General features: G+C 50.2%; 1 protein-coding gene across 1 annotated transcript in view; it reads left to right on the top strand.

Moving 5' to 3' along the window:
* The window catches only part of LOC140429958 (uncharacterized), a 234,301-nt gene that overhangs the window by 170,374 nt on the left and 36,958 nt on the right, over positions 1–26,969 (top strand). The window contains exons 7-8 of the mRNA XM_072517548.1: positions 18,726–18,838; positions 21,433–21,578. Coding sequence (XP_072373649.1) covers positions 18,726–18,838; positions 21,433–21,578 — 259 coding nt within the window. The remainder of the gene's footprint in view (positions 1–18,725; positions 18,839–21,432; positions 21,579–26,969) is intronic.

Genomic DNA, 26,969 nt, shown 5'->3' with positions numbered 1-26,969 from the left:
GTGGGGGTGTCCAGAACCAGAGGCCACAGTCTGAGGATACGGAGTAGACCATTTAGGACAAGAGATGAGAAGAAATTTCTTCACCCAAAGAGTGGTTGGCCTGTGGAATTCGTCACCACACAAAGTAGTTGAGTCCAAAACATTGTGTGGTTTCAAGAAGCAGTTAGATTATAGCACTTCTGACAAAGGGGATCAAAGGATATGGGGGAAAGCAGGATTAGGTTATTGAGTTGGATGATCAGCCATGATCATAATGAATGGCGGAGCGGGCTCGAAGGGCCGAATGGCCTCCTCCTGCTCCTATTTTTCTAAGGTTCTTTGATGATGTAATTGACATCAGTGTCAGACTCTCAAAAGTGAGAGGTTGCATAGGAGCAATGTGTCTACTCTATAACCTATTTAACCTGTAGTACTGATAACAAGTGTCTAGCAGAATAAGACTACAGTCTGTCTGGTTACTAGGTATCTCACCTAGAGATAAGGACCATCTCAGAATACCAGCAAAGGAAATTGATATCCACTGATTCTCAACCCTTCAGCCAATCAAAACAGTTTCTCCTGTTCTACTCTGTCCAGACCGCTCATGATTTCATTATTTCTATCAAATCTCCTCTCAGTTTTCTCTAAAGAGAATAACCCAGCTTCTCCAATCTGTCCAGGTAAATTAAGTTCCTCGTCCTTCCTGAAGCGTGAAGGACAGCACTGGACACAATGCTTCCGTTGATCCGAACAAGTACCCTATGCCCAAATTTATAAAGCCCAGGATCATGTATGTTTTACTCACCACTCTCTCACCCTGCCCCCCTTCAATGATTTGTGCACGTAAATCCCCTGTTCCTCTGCTCCTGCACCCTCTTGAGAATTGTACCTTTTATTTTGTATTGCCTCTCGACAGACTTCCTATCAAAATGAATAATTTCACACATCTCTGCATCAAATTTAATCAGTCAACCCATTCCACCAAACAGTCTATATCCTTCTGAAGTGTAACACTAGCCTCCTCACAGTTTACACTATTTCACAAGTTTTGTGTCATCCATGAACGTTGAAATGCTGATAGAGTTAGATGAAGAGGGGGTGGTGGAGGCTAGTGTGGCACATAAACACCGGCATGGATCAGCAGAGCCTGCTTCTCTGCTGTGCCTTCAATGTAATTCTGCATAATTTGTAACATAGACCCTAAAGAATGTTTGCCCAGGGATAGTATTAAGGGCAGGATTATCCCCATGGGTTTCAGGGTCCTGCCGTCTGTAGCCACGTAAAATGGCTGATTCCCGATTAGAATGGTCAAACCCCGATCTAAAATGGCGAACGGAAGAGGCTGATGGGAAAATCAGCCAACAGGTCTCAAATGGACAGCTGCAGGTAAAACAGTGTATTCGCCTCTGGGGAAGTCAGTCCAGACCGATACCTGCAGCCATCAACATCACAACAACCCAGCCATCTGCATAGTAAGCAGCCATCCCCGGGAACAATTGCTACAAATTAGCAATTGAAAGCCGACCCAGACCTTTCGGCGCCAGCAGGGGCTGAGACAAAGAAAGGTAAACGACCACCCCCCCCGATCAAGGAATCGCCCCATTATTGGAGCATATCGAACCAAGTGATTGGGACCAAGTCCAATCACTTGGAACCAGATACGAGGTCCGTCCCGAGAGGTGGGAAGCCCCTGGGGACTATAAGAATAGGGACCAAGTTCAACTCGACCCTTCTCTTCGTGTTCGCAACCTTCGAGACCCGTCTACAAGAAAACTGTAAGTCTTACTCCAGCGATCGCTACCAGATAGGCGCTCCTTACTATCGACTTGTACCAGCTTTTGAATCCCGCAGGCCAGAACCAATTCGAAAGACCATTCGTTTCCCTGACCTGGTGGGCAATTTCCAAAGTTAAGTATTGGCCTTTAGTGGTAGGTAGTAGTCTAGAAGTAGAATTATTGTATAAGTATTAATTGCTGTATATAATAAATGAGCGTTGATTTAACTCTTACTAAGCGGTGTGTTGCATTATTAATCATTACTTGGACTTGAACCACATGGCGGTATCAGAAAGATACCTGGCGACTCATGAGCAAAGGTGACAGAATAAGAATAAAGTAAACTAAGGCTAAAACGAGCAACACGTCAGACTCAAATGGGGGTCAGAAGCCTTCCTTGTGCCCACAGTCATTCATGATTCACTCTGTGATTTTCCCCAAATTGTCCAGTTAATGGTCAGAGAGTGGGCTCGCCATAGATGGCATGCGGGATCTCGGAGCTGGAAGGTCAATAGGCAGCTCTTCAGTTTAGAAGCAGCGACAGGATAGCTTTTCAGATAAATGAAGGAGAATCAACCCAAAATGGAGGCGTCCTCTTTCCAGCGCTTTTAAAGGTAAAGTAAAAAATGGCCTCTCAGGCCATCATTGGCGGGATAGGTGTCCATGACAGCCCTTAAACAGGGCAGCCTGTGGCTTTAGCTGAAGCCAGATAGGCCGGAAGGGCCTGGCGAGCTGGACTCATGAAATGAAGACAGAAAATGCTGGCTAAACTCAGCAGGTCTGGCAGCGTCTGTGGAGAAAGAAACAGAGTTAACGTTTCGAGTCCTTATGATTCTTCTTCGAAGACCCATTGTCTGCTGTTGGGAAGGTCCTTCCAGGCAGCTATATTGTTCCATCGTCACAGTAAAATGCTGGTCAGCCTGGCACAATTGGCCTTAATGAATTGAATTGGCAACCCTGCCTCTTGCAGGCAGATAGCCTGCTGTCCACATCCTGCCTATGGGAAAATGCCAAATTTGCTCACCCATCTGCTTCAGTGTTTGCCCCCATCAGGGGCTGAAAGTTATACCCAAGGCTTATCCCCACGAGCTCTGGTGGATCTCTGCCCTCTGTACATCCATAAGGTTTTGGAATGACATCCCTCTCATTGACCTCTGATGTGTGGCTTCAAACATACGGCTGTCTCGTGCATCTCTCTATTTCCGTCACTCCTGGTCCATTCCTCCCTCCGCTTGGTACTTCAGTCATCTACTGTCAAATACCATTCCCGTTTCCCTTCCAGCTATCACCCAATGCAGCTGAACTTTCCCAAGACATGGAAGCTACTTCCATCTCTCAACTTATGCATCACCATAAACGTTTTAGCCCACAGCTTGAATGCCAGTATGGTTTGTTAGAATTCCATCGGTAACCTTGCTGCCTGTGCTCACCAATGTTTTGTCACTCAAAAGCCTTTAATCGGGTCTGGCAGTTCTTTACTATCAAAAGCTATCTTCTAACCGTTTTATTCGTGCTGAGGCTAATGTTCATCCTCCGATTCTCTTTTTCTATTGACTAGCAGTTCCCCAAGGGATTGGTCCTCTGTACCCATTCTGTTATTTCTGCATCTTAAAGGAGTGCTTCACTCAATCCAGCCCGAGTCGCTCTTCTGCTGCAAGTCTGCCCTCACTAGCTTCCTGTCACGTGCCTGCCCTCAGGGCACATCACCTTTATTCCTCACACAATGCAATGGCTGAATCACTACACCCCCAACTTGTCTGTGCACATTGATGGATTAATGACTAATTCTTTTTCAATGATTAATTTTTAAGAGATTGCTTCATGGCAAGTCTCCCTTTTTGAGTCACTCAGACAGTCAACAACATTGTTCTCATGATGGCTGATTATTACATAGTACTGGATAAGTACACCATCGAATAATTCACGCCTGAGCATTAACATAAACATATAACACTCTGAGGGGACCTGACAGGAGAGATGCTGGGAGGATGTTTTCCCTTGTGGAGGAGTCTAGATCTAGGGGACACAGTTTAAAAATTAGAGATCTCCCATTTAAGATGGAGATGAGGAAAATATTTTCCCTCAGAGGGTCATTAGTCAGTTAGTTAGTCTTCCCCAAAGAGCAGTCGGGGTTGGTTCAGCGCATATATTCAGGCTGAGTTACGATTTTTCATCAATAGGGAGTCAAGGGTTATGGGAGGGGGAGGCAGGAGAGTTGAATTGAGGCCACAATCAGCGAATGATATTATCGAATGGCAAAGCAGGGGTGCAGGGGACTGAATGTGTAAATGACACCTCCAGACACTGCTGTTTCTTAGATTGGCCATTCCCCAGCTATTTCTCTGGCCTCTTTACCCTCTCACTCAAGCGAAACTAGGCTGCTGTATAGCGGGAGAGCCAAAAATGAGAACCATGCTAGGCAGCAAACAGTTTGGGATGCAACCAGCTTGCTCCCGTAGGCGAAATCGTGTTATCGCCGTGGCGTGGCAAGAAACCGATTATCATCACTTAAGCCCTATTTCCATACATTTAATGGGAGCCACCCCATATCCAGCGGCCTCCCGACATCCAGCGGCCTCCCCAGCAAGTGCTCACACGGCGCTGATTAGTCCTCCTTTTGACAAATTTGAACCTGCCGGAAGGGCTTCTGTGGGTGAGCCAAGGAGCCGAGTCGCTATCTTTGCTCACAGGCAAAGAGCCCGGGGGTGCTGGGTTTGCCAACCTTGTGCTCGACAGGGGATGGGGGACTTCCAGCTGGGGGTGGGGACCCTCTGCAAACGTGGGCAGCCATAGGAGGGTGGGGGGAGGCGCTGGGTGGGGTGGGGGGGGGGGGGGGGGGGGGCGGCAACCGGAGGCAACCACACGCGACACAACCATGCCAACACCTGGATCGTGTTTACCTGTTCTGGGGGCAACCCTGTCCCTGCCCGTCTGCCTCAATGACCACCCATAACCCCCGCCAACTGCCGAGGCCTCTTGCCGTGCGGTTGAAAGCTATTGCTAACAGGGAATTGGCAAACGTGGTTAAGTGAGCCCTTCACACAACCCAAGTGGATTCCCGTGGGTGGATGGGCCATGTAGCATGTGGGAGTCATTGCCTATCATCCCAATCACACCTTGATGCCTGAACACTTCGGTGCTAACACCACACACAGAGCAGCCAACATCTGAACATCCAGGGGATGGGACACATCTCCGGAGACATGTCCATGGTGGAGTGTGGGTGGTTGCCACGGGGAGGGGGAGATGCCTGGAGAGATGGGTCAAGGGTTTGGAGGTCAGCCCGCATTGCTCAAGGGTTTTTAATGTGTAATACAAGTCCTCACTCTTCCGATGGTGCCGTCCCCTCACCCTCCCAACTCCCCCCCACCTCCCCTTTCCCTCCACCTCCTTCTCCCCTCCCCCAGTGCCCTCAGTGATCCTCAATGTGCTTCGCCTTCCTAGCTCTACAACTACATCTACGTGTCTCCCCAGGATGCACATCAGAGGTGGAGGCAACCAGCTGCTTACCTTGTCCCGTGGCCTTCGATGCCCCTGGCGGGCATCCTCTGGGGCTCTGGGGCTGGAAGGCCCCGGCTTACTTGTCGGCGCACAGCCGTGCCGCCCTGTCCCGTGTGCTGACTGTGAGACGTGGCCTCGTCAGAGGGGTGGAACTCAGGGGAGCTGGTGGCCACCATTGCCACTCCATGGGACGGGTCCGGGTTGGCACTCAGCTTCCCTCTTCCTCCCACTCGTTGCCCATAAGGCCCTGGGGTTCACCTTGGGATGGAGGGACAGCTGGTTCGAGCCCCGACTGCCCCTGCATCATCTGGCTCTGCCAGCTCTGGTGGCTCCCCACTGTCTGCACCATGGTGTCGATGCCCTCGGCAATGCTCCTCAGCGACTAGGACAAGCTCCGCAGCGCCTCGGCCATTCCCATCTGAGAGCTGGACATGTTCCGCAGACCCTCATCAATGTCAGCCTGGTGCTGTGTGACATCCCCCAGCGAAGCAGACATTCTGCCAAGACCCTCAGCCATGGCCGTCACCGACTGCGCGACACCTTGGACACCTTCACTAAAGGTGCCAACGTCGTGTACCAGGCTCTCCACTGCGGTCGCCACCCTAGCAGTGTTTACCTCAGTGCCACACATTGCCAGTGACATCTCCTGCACCCGTAGCCTATAGGACTCCTCCAATCGGCTATGGATCTGCTGGAGTGACGCAGAAATCTCCCTCTGAATGTCCTGGCTGCTCCCTATCACCTCCATCAGCTCCGGGTAATTCTGTTCCACAGGCTCAGCATCAGGCTGGGACCCAGCTGGGTCCTGGGATCCAGCAGCCCTCTGTTTGCTGTCTCGCCTGAGGGTTCCTGCCTCCACCTGATGTACATCAGCAGCAGTGTGGTGCTCATCAGATTGTGCCCCAGAAGCCTGACCACTAACATTTCCCACCGAGGTGTGTGTATCTGCACCGCTGGAGGTTGGGGGTGACAGCTGTGCCGCAACTATTATGGTGGCATCCTCGGAGCTCTCCTCCGAGGTGTTCTCCTGGGAGTCAGAAGAGGGGGGTCGCCCAGGATGGCCAGCGCCGTTGGCTGGAGGACCTGCGGGAGAATGGACATGTGGTTGGTGGGAGGGATGGGTCAGTCAGTAAGGCATTAACAACTCAAGTTCCTGGTGGTTCCTCACCTCTGCGGCGTCCACCAGCCTCCGCGTGGGTGATTGATCTGTCATTGGCCACTGTGGTAGTCTGTGTACAGGTATTACGGTACCTGGTAATGCTGGAACACCATTGGTAGATATCGTGGGCGAAATTCTCCTACCCGCCCCGCCACATTTCTGCGCTGACCGGCCAGCGGGAGTCTCCGTAACGCCGGCCGGTCAATGGGGTTTCCCATTGTGGGACAGCCCCACGCCGTCGGGAAACCCCCGGGCGCCGGCAGAACGGAGACTCCCGCCGGCGGAGAATGACGCCCCGTATGTTTCCTTTTGGTCAAGCTGTATGGTAGCTCCGCACTGCAAGGCGGGGTATAAGAGCCCGTGCCGCCCCAGCAGCCTTCATTCTGTACCTGAGCTGCTGGGGGAAACATCTAGCTTATTAAAGCCTTCAGTTGGACTACAACCTCGCTTTAGTGGTCATTCATCATGCATCAATTTAATAAGCTAGATTTAAAAGGATGGAGCTCCGAATCAAGCCAGAGTGTCTGCAACTCAGCCCCCACGCGGCGAACTCAGCGGCAACCTTCAATCACTGGCTGGCGTGTTTTAAAGGATATCTCGGAACGGCCGAAAACACACCCACGGGGGAACAGAAAATGCAAGTCCTGCACTCGAGGGTGAGCCCGGAAATTTACACCCTCATCGAGGACGCGGAAGACTTCGATGCAGCAACAGAGCTGCTAAAAGGACATTATATTCGCTCGGTAAACCAGGTCACCGCCCGACATCTGCTAGCAACGAGGCAACAAATCCCTCGGGAGTTGCTGGAAGAATTCCACCGTGCACTCCTGGTGTTGGGGAGAAACTGCAACTGCCCGCAAGTTTCGGCGAGGGACCACACAGAACTCTTGATCCGGGACGCTTTCGTGGCAGGTATGCTGTCCTCCCAAATCCACCAGCGATTGCTGGAAAAAGACACCCTAGGCCTCAAGGATGCACGGGCCCTTGCAAGCTGGGCTGGTTTAGCACAGGGCTAAAGAGCTGGCTTTGAAAGCAGACCAAGGCAGGCCAGCAGCACGGTTCAATTCCCGCACCAGCCTCCCCGAACAGGCGCCGGAATGTGGCGACTAGGGGCTCTTCACAGTAACTTCATTGAGGCCTACTTGTGACAATAAGTGATTTTCATTTCATTTCATTTCATGTGGCCTCCAGCAACGCCCGCGCTAATGTTCCCGACCGCGCGGCAGCTCCCTGGGCAGCGTGGAACCCCTGCGCAGCCGACCCCGAGACATTCCCCATCCCCCCACAAGCTTGTGCTGCAAGGCGGCCTGGCAACCCTGGGGGGCACCGCTGCTACTTTTGCGGGCAGGCCAAGCCCCCCCAGCAGCGCTGCCCGGCCCGCGCATCCACCTGCAAGGGATGCGGTAAAAAGGGCCACTTCGTGGTGGTATGCCAGGCCCGTGCGGTCGCTGCGGTCTCTGGAGGCAAATGCGGACCGCCACCACAAACCTCCCCACGGTCCCCGTGCGGCTAGCGTGCGCCGCCATCTTTCTACTTCAGGGCCACGTGTGGCCCCTGGGTGCTGCCATCTAGTCCCGCGGATGCCACATTCGATGGATGGGCACCGCCATTTTGTGCACCCCAGCCATGTGCGACCAATGGGAGCTGCCATCTTGGATGGACTCCCAGGACCCCAGCTCGGCTGACCGCACACCGCCCGAAGAGAACACTCAACTGCTGAGATTAGCCTCGGTGACTCTGGATCAGGCCCGGCCTCGAACACTCTCAACTGCTACAACAACAGTACTAATCAACGGGCACGAGACGTCCTGCTTAATCGACTCTGGGAGCACGGAGAACTTCATACACCGCGACACGGTAAGGCGCTGTTCTCTCCTCGTCCATCCCGTTAATCAAAAAATCTCCCTGGCCTCCGGTTCCCACTCAGTAGAGATAAAGGGGTTTTGTGTATCAAACCTCACAGTCCAGGGAAGGGAGTTTAAAGATTACCGGCTATACGTTCTTCCCCACCTCTGCGCGGCCACACTCCTAGGTTTAGACTTCCAGTGTAATCTCCAAAGTCTAACTTTCAAATTTGGCGTCCCTATACCCCCTTTCACTGTCTGCGGCCTCGCAACCCTCAAGGTCGATCCGCCTTCCCTGTTTGCGAACCTCACCCCGGATTGCAAACCCGTCGCCACCAGGAGCAGACGGTACAGAGTCCAGGATCGGATCTTTATTAGGTCAGAGGTCCAAAGGCTACCGAGGGAAGGAGTCATTGAAGCTAGCAACAGTCCCTGGAGAGCTCAAGTAGTGGTGGTAAAGACCGGGGAGAAGCATAGGATGGTCATCGACTACAGTCAGACCATCAACAGGTTAACGCAGCTGGACGCGTACCCTCTCCCCCGCATATCCGACCTGGTAAACAGGATCACGCATTACAAGGTCTTCCCCACGGTGGATCTTAAGTCCGCCTACCACCAGCTCCCCATCCGCACTAGTGACCTACACTGCCTTCGAGGCAGATGGGCGGCTCTATCACTTCTTAAGGGTTCCCTTCGGTGTCACCAACAGGGTCTCGGTCTTCCAGCGCGAGATGGACCGAATGGTTGATCGATACGGTGTACGGGCAACATTCCCGTATCTTGATAATGTCACCATCTGCAGCCACGGCCAGCAGGACCACGATACCAACCTCCGAAAATTCCTCCAGACCGCAAAGAACCTTAACCTCACGTATAACAAGGATAAATGCGTGTTTAGCACCGACCGCCTAGCCATCCTCGGCTACGTAGTGCGAAATGGAGTTATAGGCCCCGACCCTGAACTCATGCGCCCCCTTATGGAGTTCCCCCTGCCTCACTGTTCCAAGGCCCTGAAGTGCTGCCGAGGGTTTTTCTCTTACTATGCCCAGCGGGTCCCCAACTATGCGGACAAGGCCCGTCCCCTGATCCAATCCACAGCTTTTCCCCTGTCGATAGAGGCCCACCAGGCCTTCAGCCGCATCAAAGCAGACATTGCAAAGGCCATGACGCACACCATCGACGCGTCCCTCCCCTTCCAGGTCAAGAGTGATGCGTCTGACGTAGCTCTGGCGGCCACCCTCAACCAAGCGGGCAGACCCGTGGCCTTCTTCTCACGTACCCTCCATGCTTCCGAAATTCGCCACTCCTCAGTCGAAAAGGAGGCCCAGGCCATAGTAGAAGCTGTGCGACATTGGAGGCATTACCTGGCCGGCAGGAGATTCACTCTCCTCACTGACCAACGGTCGGTTGCTTTCATGTTCGATAATGCACAGCGGGGCAAGATAAAAAACGATAAGATCTTGTGGTGGAGGATCAAACTCTCCACCTACAACTACGAGATATTGTATCGTCCCGGGAAGCTAAACGAGCCTCCTGATGCCCTGTCCCGCGGCACATGTGCCAACGCACAAGTGGACCGCCTCTGAGCCCTCCACGAGGACCTCTGCCACCCGGGGGTCACTCCCTTTTTCCACTTTATCAAGACCCGCAACCTGCCCTACTCCATCGAGGAGGTCAGGACAGCCACCAGGGACTGCCAAATCTGCGCGGAGTGCAAACGGCACTTCTACCAGCCAGAGAAAGCGCATCTGATAAAGGCTTCCCGTCCCTTTGAACGCCTCAGCATGGACTTCAAAGGCCCCCTCCACCGACCGCAACACCTACTTCCAGAACGTGATTGACGAGTACTCCCGGTTCCCATTCGCCATCCCCTGCCCAGACATGACCACAACCGCCGTCATCAAGGCCCTCCATAGCATCTTTGCACTGTTCGGGTTCCCCGCTTACATACATAGTGATAGAGAGTCCTCCTTTATGAGCGACGAACTGCGTCAATTCCTGCTCAGCAAGGGCATCGCCTCGAGCAGGACGACCAGTTACAACCCCCGGGGTAACGGACAGGTAGAGAGAGAGAACGGAATGGTCTGGAAGACCGTCCTACTGGCCCTGCAGTCCAGGAAACTCCCAGTCTCCCGCTGGCAGGAAGTCCTCCCGGATGCCCATCACTCCATCCGGTCACTGCTTTGTACCACAACCAACCAAACACCTCACGAACGTCTCCTTGTCTTCCCCAGGAAGTCCTCCTCTGGGACCTCGCTCCCGACCTGGCTGGCAGCTCCCAGACCCATCCTGCTCCGGAACACGTGCGGGCGCGCAAGTCGGACCCGTTGGTCGAGAGGGTCCATCTTCTCCACGAACCCCCAGTACGCCTACGTGGCTTACCCCGACGGCCGACAAGATAAGGTCTCCCTACGAGACCTGGGGACCGCCGGAGCCCCACGCACACCCCAGCCACCAGTCCCACCCTTCCTCCCACTGTGCTCCTCACAGGAGGTTCGGACCTTCCGCCGGCTACGTCTAGGCCCCCCCACCCACCGAAGCACCCCGCAGGCACTCCCTTCCCAGGTCAACCGTCTTCCCCACCAGCGCCATCTAGGGGTGTCGAAGCTGCCACAGAGATCGAGGCCACGTTCCCGGAGTCACAGATGCCCCAGCCTCCACCGTAGTCACCACCGAATCTTCGATGATCACAGAGGACGACCAGGGCCCCCGATCGACTGATTGCTTCATTTTAAAGTGTATAGTTAATTATGAATCATAAATTGTAAATAGTAAATAGAATTGTAAATAGTTACAAAACGCTGTACGGAGGTATTATGGTGCCTCCATAACTATAATTTCTACCACGTTACCATGTTTTAATATCAGGCCAGCATCCCCGCCGGACGCTTTTTTAACAGGGGGTGAATGTGGTAGTCTGTGTAGAGGTATTACGGTACCTGGTAATGCTGAAACACCATTGGTAGATATTGTATGTTTCCTATTGGTCAAGCTGTATGGTAGCTCCGCCCTGCAAGGCGGGGTATAAGAGCCCGTGCCGCCCCAGCAGCAGCACGGGCTCTTATTCTGTACCTGATTCTGTACCTGAGCTACTGGGGGAAACATCTAGCTTATTAAAGCCTTCAGTTGGACTACAACCTCGCTTTAGTGGTCATTGATCGTGCATCAGCCACCCCAGTCACCTCCAGGCATGCTCCCTGAAGGTGGTGAGGATTCATAGGTCTGGCAGCCCTCCGCCAGTCTGGGGCCTCTCCCTGCGATTATGGGGAGAGATTTTCCTAAGGACACACAGAGGGGGCATCATTAGCCACACACGTGGTTCACAGTGGTGGAGGGGGTGTGTGAAGGGAGGGTTGGAGGGGGTTGAAGGGAGAGGGGGTGGAGGGAGGGTTGGGTGTGTTGAAGGGGAAGCGTGTGGAGCGAGGGCTGGGAGTCGCATGGAGAGTTGGGGAGTGAATGCTCCCATGGGGGTGGAATGGTCCTGGGGGGGGGGGGGGTTGGTGCCTACTTGCCCGGTATAGGTCATTGTCCTTTTTCCTGTGCTGGAGGCCAGTCTTGGTTTCACTCCCAACTGCCACCACCTCGTCCCAGGCAGCACTGGCTGCCCAATGGCTAACCCTTCGGGACCCTCGGGGGAACAGGACATCCCACCTCACCTCCGCGGCGTCAGGAGCCTCCCTGTATCAGCGTCCCTGAATCTGGTCTCGGCGCCATTGTTGCGAGCTGGCTGGGGTTGGCTGAGCAAGTGCAGCTTAAGTGCTGCTCGACCTTATTAGTGGGGTGTTGGCAACCGTGGTGTTGGCGAATCGGCTGACGAGCCTTCATGTGCGGCGAGAAGCCTGTGGGGCCTCGTTAAGTGAACCAATTAACGTTGAATAGCGTTGCCGGCCTCGCTGGGCCGAGCGGCGGGAAGCTTGCGGCAATTCCCGCTCGCTACAACACTTAGAAATCTTTCTGGACAATCGCGCCCATACATGGCATATCTTGCGTTGCCTTTGTGCTCAATTATTTTAGAACGGTGACTTCTGTTGCAGAATTGTAGCCTCTGCATGTAGAGGCTTATGAAATATTGACCCTAAGTCACCAATTCAACATCAGCTGGGAGGTGACACTGCTGACATCACATTATCTATAACATAACAACCTTTATTGTCACAAGTAGGCTTACATTAACACTGCAATGAAGTTACTGTGAAACACCCCTAGTTGCCACATTCCAGTGCCTGTTCGAGTACACTGAGGGAGAATTCAGAATGTCCAATTCACCTAACAGCACGTCTTTCGGGGCTTGTGGGAGGAAACCGGAGCACCCGGAGGAAACTCGCGCAGACACGGGGGAGAACGTGCAGACTCCGCACAGACAGTGACCCAGCCGGAAATCGAACCCGGGTCCCTGGCACTGTGAAGCAACAGTGGTAACCACTGTGCAACTGTGCTGCCCATAGCTTGGAACTCGTTTAAGACTGACACGTATTCCATTTGAGCTAACTGTCCTTAAAATATTTTGCCAGTGCTAAATCCTAACATTTTTCACGGCAGCCTAAATAATTTGGTGATTTAGGTGACGTTGAAATGGTTTGGTAATTTACATATTTTCTTTGGATCGTTTCCGTTTCCTCTTTACTTTCATGAATCACCTGGTCAGATTTGACAGCACCAGCTATTGCACCAACATGACTGAAGTAATTTTACTTCATAGATTTGAGTGAGCAACTTTCCTGATGAACGATATGCAGTGAGTGTTTCGATTTGGAAGCACTCTTGCTTCCGAGTCATACGGACATATGTAGAGGACATAACCTTGGTAAATGATTTTTCCATCATGTGAGGTGTTAAACTAATGTCCTTCCTGTGTGGGAAAGATAAGTGCTCTCTATGTTCTATCACTATGCTGAGTTCTATTTTTTCATTCATGAGATGTGGGCATTGCTTGGTAGGCCAGCATTTATTGCCCATCCCTAACTGCCCTTGAAAAGGTGGTGATGAGTAGCCTTCTTGAGCCATTGCAATCCATGTGGTGTCAGGACACCCACTGTGTAGGGGTACCTTCAGGAACCTGCAGGTGGTGGTGTCCCCATACGTCTGCTGCCCTGGTCCTTCTGGGTAGTAGAGGTGGAAGATTTGGAAGGTATTGTCGAAGGAACCTTGGCAAGTTGTTGCAGTGCATCTTTTATATGGCACGCATTATTGCCACTGTGCGTCAGTGGTGGAGGGAGATGTTACAATCCCAGCTGATGTTAATACTGGGCTAGTCAGATCCCAGAGTGAAACCTGGGCTAATGGATCCTAACTTATTTTTTAGAAACTGGAGGAAGGTTAGGGAACAAATTCACATGAGTCTATCATTTGTGTAACACAAATAATAAAATATTTACTAAGCAAAAAAAAAAAGAAGTATATTACACCAAAGAGGTTGGAGAAATCTCAATATGAACACAAATGGGAGATTCAAATATTCGCCATTTCTTCACCCCAGTAATATCTTTACAGAGACATACAAATTCAGCAAGTTAAAACAATTTACAACATATATTTGTTATTGTTTCTCTTGCTGCACGTGTTTCAGTAGCAAGGTTTTTCCTTGGAACAGGTCACCAGCCTGTCGCCAGAGGCATATAGGTTGAGGGGCACTATACTGCATCAATCATGCTGACTAGGAGTCTCTCCCACTCTTACCGCCTGCCACTGGCACGTTGGAAGGTTTTGCAGGTTGATAACTCAACCTGTTGGACACATTATGAACACACCTTCCTTTGGCCATTAAGTCGTGGCGTGGCACTCGAACACAGAGTTTCTGGCTCAGAGGTAGAGATCCTACCCACTGCGCCACAAGACCTCCTTCTACATTATCTACCACACACCAATATAAATGACTGATGCGACCAAAGCAGAGTCCATGGATTTCTCAACAACCCATCCAAACATTTGTCGCATTGTGAGCCAGCCACACTCACTGAAACTTTGTCTTTCTCACAAGTTTCCAATTTCCACATTCGAAGAACTCACCTTGGGAATTCTCTCCAAAGGTTACTCACTCTCAGACAGCTGCAACAATGGCTCGCCTCACAGGGTTTCAATCTTACCATCCATGACTCCTTTTCCCTGGATCTCCGCGTTCATTCAAACGACACTTCCAAGCACAATTTCAGATCCTCGGCCATACCAAGTAGAACACTACTGATCCAAAACGCCATCAGTAAGGAGTCACCAAACTTCAGCTGCCTCTTTGGATCTTCAGGGCATTTCTCAAGCCCCCTTCCCTTCAAGCTCGCAGCTCTCGTTTTGACCCAGAAATCCTCTGCTCCTTTCATTTAACTTGACTTCTGGGACATCTTTCCGATTCCTGTCCTCGTTTTACTTTCCTTCTGTGTAGGTCCCCAAATTGAAGACATGAAAACCCTGAACTGCACATGTGCGGCCATTTCCTGGCTGGCGCTTGTGCAGGAGGTTCAAGGTTCATCAGGAATTGGAGTTTCCAACCTACAACTTCAGATTAAGGTAAGTATTGCATTACATCATAGAGTCAATGTTTAAGGTAGTGGATGTCATTCTGATCAATTTGTTTCTTTGTCCTGGGTGGTGTAAAGATTCTTGTGTGTTGTTGGAGCAGCACCCATCCAAGCAAGTGGGAGAGTATTCCATCACATTCCTGACTTGTGCTTGCAGATGTTGGGCACGTTTTGGGGAGTCGGGAGGTGAGTTTCCCTCCACAGATTGCTCAGTCCCGGCCCTGCTCTTGTACCCACAGTATTTATATACCTGGTCCTGTTAAAATTCTGGTCAATGGTAACCCCCCAGGAGGCAGCATAGTGGCTCAGTGGTTAGCACTGTTGCCTCACGGCGCCGAAGACCCGGGTTCGATCCCGGCTCTGGGTCACTGTCCGTGTGGAGTTTGCACATTCTCCCTGTGTCTGCGTGGGTCTCACCCCCACAACCCAAAAGATGTGCAGGGTAGGTGGATTGGCCACGCTAAATTGCCCCTTAAGTGGGGGAAAAAACGGTAATCCCCAGAATGTTGATGGTGAGGGGCAGCACGGTAGCATTGTGGATAGCACAATCGCTTCACAGCTCCAGGGTCCCAGGTTCGATTCCGGCTTGGGTCACTGTCTGTGTGGAGTCTGCACATCCTCCCCGTGTGTGCGTGGGTTTCCTCCGGGTGCTCCGGTTTCCTCCCACAGTCCAAAGATGTGCAGGTTAGGTGGATTGGCCATGATCAATTGCCCTTAGTGTCCAAAATTGCCCTTGGTGTTGGGTGGGGTTGCTGGGTTGTGGGGATGGGGTGGAGGTGTTGACCTTGGGTGGGGTGCTCTTTCCAAGAGCCGGTGCAGACTCGATGGGCCGAATGGCCTCCTTCTGCACTGTAAATTCTATGATCTATGAGGGACTGTCAGGAGGGTTTGGTTTGACTCTGTCTTATTGGGCAAAACAGAAAGTTCTCCTTCCTTATCCTCACTAGCCACTATTGGTGTTGAATTTAATTGTGTAGGAATTGACATCAGCTGCTGGGGTGAAGTCGGAAGGATGTCTTCTATTTGGGATGGGAGAGGCAGGGTCTCCAGATTGGCTGCTCCATGTAAGCCGAATCAGAAAAACCCAAACCCCACCCCTCCACCCAAGAAAACTCCCGGTGTTTAGCCCATCAGACTGACTGTGATCTGGTGCTGGAGGTGAACAGTTACTGTCCGATCCACTCTCCAACTGATATCGTATTTAAAATTAAATCTGCGCACTGTATTGAAGCCCATAGAGTCTCCAGATGTCTACTGAAGTCACTGCCTAGCTGCAGCTATTCAGCATTTAAGGGTAGACAGCATTTGTATTGTCAACAATGTATGATGATATATTGGAGAGGAAATGACAGGTGAACTGAAACAGGGGCAAACCTGATCCAAAAATGTCAATACCACATCACAATGATTCAATAAATCCTGAATAGGACAATGGGAGGAAAAAGAAACAACTTACTTTGTTGAAGTCCTGTCTACAAATGTTAATTCAAAACTGGAAACACGCAGCAGGTATGCCAAAGATGTGATTTATTGTGATACATACTCAGTGGTAAGCTGGCTTCATCTCATTCAGTATTCAGTATTGTACGTGTAATTGGGCCAACAATGGTCACAACTAGAGTGATTTAGGCTTATTGGAGGCTGCAGCAACTTGACTAATGGCTAATTTAAAAAAAAAATCTAGTTTTAAGGGGCATCTTGACAAATACATGAATAGGATGGGAATAGAGGGATACGGACCCCGGAAGTGTAGAAGATTGTAGTTTAGTTCGGCAGCATGGTCGGCACGGGCTTGGAGGGCCGAAGGGCCTGTTCCTGTGCTGTACTTTTCTTTGTTCTTTGTTCTTTATGAATTAAGTTGTAAATGCAGACGTAGTGGTAACCATTAGGATCCACAAAATGCCGATCTTCAATGCTGGCAGTGCCCCCACATTGATATTGCGAAGCATATCCAACGATGACTGTACCGTGCACTCGCTGTCCACAGAACTCCCTCATTGTGAAATCACATCTAGCCAACCTGGTGAAGATATGGAAGCATTGTCTGTCGGAGACATCGGTTAAGGTCAGAAATCAACAACAACTTACATTCATATAGCAGCTTTAACACAGTAAAATAACTCAAGACACTTTCCAGGACCGTAAACAAACTAAATTTGCCACCAGACCACAGAGAGTCACAGAATCATTTATGGCACAAAAGGAGACCATTTGGCCCATTGAGTCTATTGGAGACAAAGACGATAATGGAAGAGGTGACAGGTGATCAAAAGCTGGTTATCAAGGATTGTTTTAAAGGACAGGAGAGAGGCAGATGAAAGGAGAGGCTTAGGGAGGGGATTCCTGAGCTCAGGGCAGGGGCAACTGAAGGCACAGCCACCAATAGCAATGAGGAAAGAAACAATAATGCTTTTAATGACTGAATCTTCCCAAAGACCGGCAAAGTGTCAGGTTCTTGAAAACCAGTGTGATTTCCCCCATTTTTTAGAATGGGGCAAGCACAGCTCCACAGAGGTCGAAAGGGTGCCCCAATATCAAAATGAAACTAAAGAGTGGTCCCCACCTCCCCACACAGACATTGCGACTGTTTCCACTAATGATCGTGGGCATCAACCTCACCCCCCCACCCCCCACAAAGGATCACTGGCATCAATCCCACCTCCCCCAAGGATCATTGGCTTCAGCCACCCCCGAAGGGTCACTGCAATCAACCCCCCCCCCCCCCCCCCCCCCCCCTGCCAAATGATTGCTGGCATCAAACATCCTCCCCACCAAGGGTCACTGGCATCAACCTCCACCCCAAGGATCATTGGCATCAACCTCACCCAGGATTGTTGGCATCAACCTGCCCCTCTCCCAATAATTGTTGGCATCAACCCCCTCCATGATTCCAGGTTGGCACTGCCAGAGTCCCGGGGGAAATGCCAGGGCACTGCCCTGCCAAGTCCCTGACCACCCGGGGACTACACTGGTCTCCGGGTCCCCGGTGTGATCATCGCAGCTGGGGCATGATTCTCCGACCCCCCACCGCGTCGGAGAATCGCCTGGTGCTGGCGTGAATCCCGCCCCCGCCGTGTCCCGAATTCTCTGCCACCAGAGATTCGGCGGGGGCGTGAATCGCACCGCGCCGGTCGGCGGGCTCCCCCCCGGCGATTCTCCGGCCCGCGATGGGCCGAAGTCCCACCTACCTTACCGGCAGGAGCAGACGGCGCGGGCGGGTTCCGGGGTCCTGGGGGGAGCGCGGGGCGATCTGGCCCCGGGGGGTGCCCCCACGGTGGCCTGGCTCGCGATCAGGGCCCACCGATCCGCGGGTGGGCCTGTGCCGTGGGGGCACCCTTTTTCTTCCGCCTTCGCCATGGTCTTCACTATAGCGGAGGCGGAAGAGACCCCCTCCACTGCGCATGCGCGGGGATGCCGTGAGCGGCCGCTGACGCTCCCGTGCATGCGTCGCCCGGCGAAGTCCTTTTGGCGCTGGCTGGCGTGGTGCCAAAGGCCTTTACGCTTTGGGCGGGAGGGGGGGGGGGAAGATCTCATTCTGAGATCTCCTCGTCGCAAATCCCGTTGTGGCCCTCTTGCGAGAGCTTTCGACCATAATGGGATTCACGCCGGGGCATAATGGGGCCTGAAAATTGCCCCTGAAGTCACTGTGGTGGAGTCATTGAAATCAGGGATGCACACAGCAGACCGGAACTGGAAGAGCAGAGAAATCGTGGAGGTGACATTCATCTCATTGTGCATATGCCTCCTCTGTGGAAGAGCTATTTAATTGATCTCACTCCCCTGCTCTCGCCTGAATCCTAGCTTCTTGTTGAGATGCCAGTGCCTTTATAGTACATGTTAGCTGCCAGACAGTTCAGTCTTCACAGTAACACAGGTATTCTTATTATTCAACCCTTATGAATAAAATGCTAATTGCAGTGCAGAAAGTAGACATCTCTCTCTCTTTTCTTATCTACAGGGTACTGCTGCTTAAGATATTGAGTTGCCGAGGCTGCATTATTGGTTTTAAAGCCAAGGATTTGCTACGAACTGTACTTCACCACTGTACAGACCGTGTAAGCTGGAAACAAGGTACAGCTCCCCGCAACGCACCATGTGGGGGGATTGGATTGGATTTATTTATTGTCACATGTACCGAGGGACAGTGAAAAGTATTTTTCTGCGAGCAGCTCAAACAGATCATTTAGTACATGAAAATTAAAGAAAATAACTACCTAACACCGGCATCGGGTGAAGCATACAGGAGTGTAGTGTTAATCAGGTCAGTCCATAAGAGGGTCGTTTAGGAGTCTGATAACAGCGGGGAAGAAGCTTTTTTTGAATCTTTTCGTGTGTGGTCCCAGATTTTTGTACCTCCTGCCGGATGGAAAACGTTGGAAGAATGGGAGTGGTCTTTGATTATGCTGCCTGCTTTAAATTAACCCTCAAAGTGCTATTCAGAAAGAAATATGAATTACTAATAAAAAGTATTGTTTTAAATACTTCCTTGAGGTTGTCGTGTTAGGTACACTGGTATAACACTGGCTGCCATTGGATGCAGCATAGATCAAAAAGAAACTCCAGACCTTGAAGTTAGTTCAATCAGGTTTATTGAACTAATAGCACAGTTAGCACAGTTCTCTGTGAGTTCGACTCTCTGCTAACTTAAGTGGGGTTACTCTGTGTGACTGAACCAGACCAGCTCTTAGCCACGTGGTGGGTGTGTGAGATTGTAACAACACCCTTGACTGACTCTCTAGATGTTCATCAGTGGAAAGAGGCGGAGTGTGAGTGCCTCGTCTCTTTTATAGTCAGATCCCACCCCTGAGTGTCCTGCCTGCTTATGTTGATCTCCAAATTTCTTTCTCTGTCAGTCTGGCCTCAATAAAAGTTGAGACGGATTCGCACGTAAACAGAAGTTATTTATTTAGCTTGCAAGCTTAATCATCTTACAGAAATGTAACAGGACATCCAGCCTCTTACACTCCAGAAAACGACTGAACTAACAGACAAAGGGATCTCTGCAAAATCAGTTCAAATGGTATCAAGTTTCACATACTCGACGGACATAGGTCAGCCTAGGTCCCTCCTGACCTGTTTAATCTATTCTGATTGGCTCACTTCCAATCCCTTTCTCTGGCCCCTATCAATGCAGCCTCACTCTTATAGACACACCTCTTCCTGCTTTTTCCATGCGGTCTCAAATTCCTTTGTCCCTAACTGCAAGAATCAAAGTGGCTTATTTCTACATTACATTAACTAGTATCTCTAAAGTAACTATTTTATATCACATTCGTCACTTATTGGTCATGTCCTGTTCTCTGTGTCCATTAGCTGCTTGTCTGTATATCATTATGTGTGTGTCCGCATGACAGAGGTCACTATGCTGCAGAAGAGCACTAATTGCTTCAGTAACTGAGGAGTTGCAAATGGTGCTGAAAAATGTGCATCATCAGTGAACATCCCCACCTCTGGTCTTATGATGGAGGGGGGCGTGGGCATCGTAAACGGGGATAGATCAGAGTTTGGGGGCAGGGTATTGGGGGTTTTGGAGTGGAGAACTGGAGATCTTTGGGGGTGAATGGGGAGGCTATGGGGTGGCAAGAGCAGGTTGGAAGCACCAGGAGGAGGTTGATCGTTTTGTGGGGAAGGTCAAGGAAAGATTAGCAGCGTTGGGAAGCTGTGCAATTGTTGGAGGATTTGTGTAGGCAGGAATGCTGAATCGAGTTGTTCAGTGAAAGGCACTCACCTCTTGAGATTAGCTGCTGGATTTCCAGGAAACCTGTCTGTCTACAGTTGAATCTCAAGTGAATAACAGTGGGGCTTTCAGTCTCATAATATTTAAAATCACCAACCCACCAGGTTGGTCGCATGGTCACAAACCCAATTAGGGTAAAGGAAGTGCTGGCCTCGCCAGTGACAGTCACATCGAATAAAAACACTCCTTTAAAACAGGAGGTGGACAGTTTGAGGATAGGATTTTAATACTTAAACCTTTCACTCAACCTAAATCCACCCATTTTCTGAGGTGAAAATCCCCTCCCCCCAACCACTGGACTTTACATGACCCCTGCCAGGCATGTTTTCGGTATGTAAAACCGGTCAGGTGACTGGCCCATCACCTGAAATGAAAAATGAAAATTGCTTATTGTCACAAGTCGGCTTCAATTAAGTTACTGCGAAAAGCCCCTAGTCGCCACATTCCGGCGCCTGTTCGGGGAGGCTGGTTGAGGAATTGAACCGTGCTGCTGGCCTGCCTTGGTCTGCTTTAAAAGCCAGCGATTTAGCCCAGTGTGCTAAACCAGCCCCAACCAACCTTCCTGCTCACCCCAGGTTGACAGTCATAATATGCCAGGTGGGTAGGCATCAAACCCGGCAGCCCACCCGCCATATTTAAATGAGTAATTAAATGCCTTGTTGACAACGTATTGACTTGAATAATACACTGCCCATGCCATAGTACGGCAGGTGTGGACAGTCGGGTGGGAATGGGCAGGCTGATTTTTATGGCCTCTGCACACTAAATATTTCTTGCACAGATGGAATATTCAAGTTCACACATCTGCAGTGTTTATTTTTTATGGCACAAAGTACTTTGCTTATTTAATCTTTGAATGTTCCATGAAGACTTGAAAAGGTAATAGCTTTGTAAGATTTTGCCTAAACCTTTTGTTGTGCTGTTGCAGCCGGTGACTGGGAAATTCTAGACCCCAGGATTGCCGGATGGTTGTTGGATCCGAGTGACAATGCATCCTGCTTCCAGGCTTTGGTTCTTAAACACTGTGGGGAATCTTCAGCATTAGAATTGTCGGAGTCTGCGGGAAACACAAAGGTGGGTCTAGGGTCAGTCGTTCTCAATCTGTTTCAAATGTTGCTGGATGTGTTTGGGAGAGGAGGGCAAGATTTATTATTTTTATTTATTTTTAAAATATTTAATTGGTTTTACAATTGTTTACAGTGGTATTTACCGTGGATAACACACAATAATTTAAAAAAAGAAAGAAAAGCAGGAATCTACAAACTGGGTATACAAAAGAAATAATGAAGGACAAACAAGCCTTTCTACCTTCACGAAAATGGTCTGATGTACAGGTCTGGGGGCCCCTGCTTTTGAGCCCCTGGCAGTCGGTTGCTCATTTATGTCTCTGCTGCCCCCCTGGTACTAGCTCATACCGGGGTGGGGGGGGGGGGGGGGGGGGGAGTTTGGCATCAGCTGTGTGTTCTTCCGGTTTGCTGCTGTGGCCGCTATGGTTGCCCCCTTGGGTGCCTTCACCCTTTGTCCCTTCTGGCTCCCCTGCCCTGCTTGCCCTGTGTTTGCCTTGGTGTCTTCATACGCCCCCCCCCCTTTCCTCCCCTCCACTTTCATTTCTCCCTCCGTTGTCTGATTCGGAGGATTTATTATTTCAAGGTGAAATGAAACAGCATACGTAGGTGCTAGGAAGGGTTCACAAGAACGTACGAAACAGAAGTAAGAGTAGGTCATTCAGCCCCTCGAGCCTCTTCCACCATTCAATTAGATCATGGCTGATCTGATTGTGGCATTACATCTGCTTTCCTCTCAACCCCCAGCTCCTCATAACCCTTGACTCCTTTGTTGTTCTGAAATCTGTCTAACACAGCCTTGAATACATTAAATTGTTCAACCTCTACTGCTTCCTGGAGAAAAGGATTCTAGACTAATGACCCTCTGAAATAAGACATTTCTCATCTCAACCCCTTGTTTGAAAAATGGTGTCACCTAATTCTAGATTACCTCAAGGCGGGAAACAGCTCCTCAGCATCCACCCATCACACAAACCTGCCTCCCATCCATTGACTCCAACTACACCTCCCGCTGCCTGGGGAAAGCGGGCAGAATAATCAAAGACCCCTCCCACCCGGCTCACTCACTCTTCCAACTTCTTCCATCGGGCAGGAGATACAGAAGTCTGAGAACACGCACGAACAGACTCAAAAACAGCTTCTTCCCCAATGTCACCAGTCTCCTAAATGACCCTCTTATGGACTGACATCATTAACACTACACCCTGTATGCTTCATCCCTTTTCTTATTCCCTTTTCTTCCCATGAACTTAATGATCCTTTGAGCTGCTCGCAGAAAAATACTTTTCACTGTACCTTGGTACACGTGACAATAAACAAATCCAATCCAATCCAATCCACCCTGTCAATTTCTGTCAGAATCTTATACTTGCAATATGATCGCCTCTCATTCTAAACTCCAAAGAACATAGGGTCAAACCTGTTCAACCTTTCCTCGTAAGACAAACCCCTTCATCTCAGGGTTTAAAAAAAATCATTTATTATGGTATGTGGGCTTTGTTGGCTGGGCCAGCATTTCTTGTCCATCCCTAATTGCCCTAGAGAAGGTGATGGTGAGCTGCCTTGAACCGCTGCAGTTCATGTGGTATAGGTACACCCACTGTGCTGTTAAGGAGGGAGTTGCAGGGTTTTGACGCAGTGACAGTGATGTACTGTTACGGCACCCTGGGTTGGTGCACAGTCAATTCCAGCCCCGCAGATCCTGGAGTCCCAATACAAGTGAATTAACCAATCATTTGTATCTTGTTTCTGAGATCTTTGGCCCTTGACTGCTTCAATAACTTTCAGGCACCAGATTTGTAAGTGAAACAACTGCCCCCCCCCCCCCCCCCCGGTTGCCACCCCCAGCACCACCCCCCACCCTCCCATGGCGGCCCACCCATGCGGAGGGTCCCCCACCCCCGCCGAGCACAGGGGTGGCAATCCCAGTGCCCCGGGCTCTTTGTCTGTGAGCAATGATGGCTACTCACCTCCTCAGCTCCCCACGGAAGCCCTTCCGCCAGGTTCACAGGGGCTGGGGCTGGTTTAGCACACTGGGCTAAATAGCTGGCTTTTAAAGCAGACCAAGGCAGGCCAGCAGCACGGGTTCAATTCCCGTACCAGCCTCCCCGAACAGGTGCTGGAATGTGGCGACTAGGGTCTTTTCATAATAACTTCATTTGAAGCCTACTTGTGACAATAAGCGATTTTCATTTCATTTTCATTTTCATTTCATTCACTTCTTAAAAAGGAGTGCTAATCGGTGCCAGCGTGACCACTTGCTGGGGAGGCCAATGAATAACGGGAGGCCGTTGGATATGGGGTGGCTCCCGTCAATTGTATGGAAATTGGACTTAACTGGTGATAATTGGGCTCTCGCCTTGCTAGTGCGAGATCCCGATTTCACCTACGGGAGCAGGCCGGTTGCATCCCAAACTGTTTGGCGCCTGCCGCTGTCCTCATTTTCGGCGGCCTTTCCGCTTTTATCGGCCTTGTTTCGCTTGAGTGAGCGGGCAACGAGGCCTGAGAAGGGCGCATAATGTTTTGGCCTCAACTGTCTTCTGTAGTAATGAATTCCACAGGCTCACCTCTCTCTGGGTAAAGATATTTCTCCCCATCTCAGTCCTGAATGGTTTACCAGGTATCCTTGGATTTTAACTCATCGTTCTGGACTTCCCCACCATCGGGAACATCCTTCCTGCATCTCTTTTGTTACCTTATTGTAGAGTGTTTGGTAGCACTACTGTTTGTAACATGCATTACTCAGTCCAGTTGCTGCAGAGACGTTCTGCAGCTTGATGAAGAAGGCTCAAAGTCGTCCAGAGGTATTGAAAGGTTTATTGAGTGACAGAATTTAACAACTGCGTGAGTTCTTACTTTAAGATCAATACCAGTAGAAAGGTTACAACGTTTATATACAGTAGCTATGTCTGACCACACTTGCAGCCCTGAGCTAGATCTATGCTCCTGCTCTCGTCGCAGTCTAATCACCAAGAGAGGCAGAAAGCTGCTTGCGTCTGCTTTTATACCCGCCAGTGCTGCCTCCTAGTGATCTTTCAGTTTCCCATTAACCCCTTATGTACATACCCATATAAAGATCACGACATCCCCCCTTTTTTCTTTTCTTTTTTACATAGTTTCAGTGTTGTTACTAGAATGGAACAAACATAGTTGGTATTGTGTGCAAATGCATTACAGAAATCAATGATTGCATCAGTCCAATATTCACAGGTTCAGACGGTTGGGTGTGCGTCTGATTTGAGTTGATCTCCTAAGTGGGCATGGAGACACTGAGGTTTTAATGTCCGTCTGTTCACCGGCTGATGGTGTCAAGTGTTGTCGAGTGAGTGAGTCTTTTAGATTTAACGTCGGAAAGACAGGTTCAGGAAATGGGACCTTTCGCAGGTCTCGTCGACAGCACACCTTCGTCGGACTTTACAATGTATGATCATGGCACTGCTTGTCGTAGCACTGTTGCCGCGTTGGACCATCCTCCACCTGGGTGTCGCAGTCGAACCATGTCATTGACTGCTAATGGTTGCAGCGATTTTGCATGCCGGTCATAGTGCTGCTTTTGTTTGTGACGTTGTGTCGTATCTTAGAACATAGAACATAGAACATAGAACAATACAGCGCAGTACAGGCCCTTCGGCCCACGATGTTGCACCGAAACAAAAGCCATCCAACCTACACTATGCCATTATCATCCATATGTTTATCCAATAAACTTTTAAATGCCCTCAATGTTGGCGAGTTCACCACTGTAGCAGGTAGGGCATTCCACGGCCTCACTACTCTTTGCGTAAAGAACCTACCTCTGACCTCTGTCCTATATCTATTACCCCTCAGTTTAAAGTTATGTCCCCTCGTGCCAGCCATTTCCATCCGCGGGAGAAGGCCCTCACTGTCCACCCTATCCAACCCCCTGATCATTTTGTATGCCTCTATTAAGTCTCCTCTTAACCTTCTTCTCTCCAACGAAAACAACCTCAAGTCCATCAGCCTTTCCTCATAAGATTTTCCCTCCATACCAGGCAACATCCTGGTAAATCTCCTCTGCACCCGCTCCAAAGCCTCCACGTCCTTCCTATAATGCGGTGACCAGAACTGTACGCAATACTCCAAATGCGGCCGTACCAGAGTTCTGTACAGCTGCAACATGACCTCCCGACTCCGGAACTCAATCCCTCTACCAATAAAGGCCAACACTCCATAGGCCTTCTTCACAACCCTATCAACCTGGGTGGCAACTTTCAGGGATCTATGTACATGGACACCTAGATCCCTCTGCTCATCCACACTTTCAAGAACTTTACCATTAGCCAAATATTCCGCATTCCTGTTATTCCTTCCAAAGTGAATCACTTCACACTTCTCTACATTAAACTCCATTTGCCACCTCTCGGCCCAGCTCTGCAGCTTATCTATATCCCTCTGTAATCTGCTACATCCTTCCACACTATCGACAACACCACCGACTTTAGTATCGTCTGCAAATTTACTCACCCACCCTTCTGCGCCTTCCTCTAGGTCATTGATAAAAATGACAAACAGCAACGGCCCCAGAACAGATCCTTGTGGTACTCCACTTGTGACTGTACTCCATTCTGAACATTTCCCATCAACCACCACCCTCTGTCTTCTTTCAGCTAGCCAATTTCTGATCCACATCTCTAAATCACCCTCAATCCCCAGCCTCCGTATTTTTTGCAATAGCCTACCGTGGGGAACCTTGTCAAACGCTTTGCTGAAATCCATATACACCACATCAACTGCTCTACCCTCGTCTACCTGTTCAGTCACCTTCTCAAAGAACTCAATAAGGTTTGTGAGGCATGACCTACCCTTCACAAAGCCATGCTGACTATCCCTGATCATATTATTCCTATCTAGATGATTATAAATCTTGTCTCTTATAATCCCCTCCAAGACTTTACCCACTACAGACGTGAGGCTCACCGGCCTATAGTTGCCGGGGTTGTCTCTGCTCCCCTTTTTGAACAAAGGGACCACATTTGCTGTCCTCCAGTCCTCTGGCACTATTCCTGTAGCCAATGATGACATAAAAATCAAAGCCAAAGGTCCAGCAATCTCTTCCCTGGCCTCCCATAGAATCCTAGGATAAATCCCATCAGGTCCCGGGGACTTATCTATTTTCAGCCTGTCCAGAATTGCCAACACCTCTTCCCTACGTACCTCAATGCCATCTATTCTATTAGCCTGGGGCTCAGCATTCTCCTCCACAACATTATCTTTTTCCTGAGTGAATACTGACGAAAAATATTCATTTAGTATCTCGCCTATCTCTTCAGACTCCACACACAATTTCCCATCCCTGTCCTTGACTGGTCCTACTCTTTCCCTAGTCATTCGCTTATTCCTGACATACCTATAGAAAGCTTTTGGGTTTTCCTTGATCCTT

The sequence above is a fragment of the Scyliorhinus torazame genome, chromosome 9, assembly GCF_047496885.1.
Source record: "Scyliorhinus torazame isolate Kashiwa2021f chromosome 9, sScyTor2.1, whole genome shotgun sequence".
Classification (NCBI taxonomy): domain Eukaryota; kingdom Metazoa; phylum Chordata; class Chondrichthyes; order Carcharhiniformes; family Scyliorhinidae; genus Scyliorhinus; species Scyliorhinus torazame.
The sequence above is the reverse complement of the archived record's forward strand: the minus strand, read 5'-3'. Positions and strand labels throughout refer to the sequence as shown.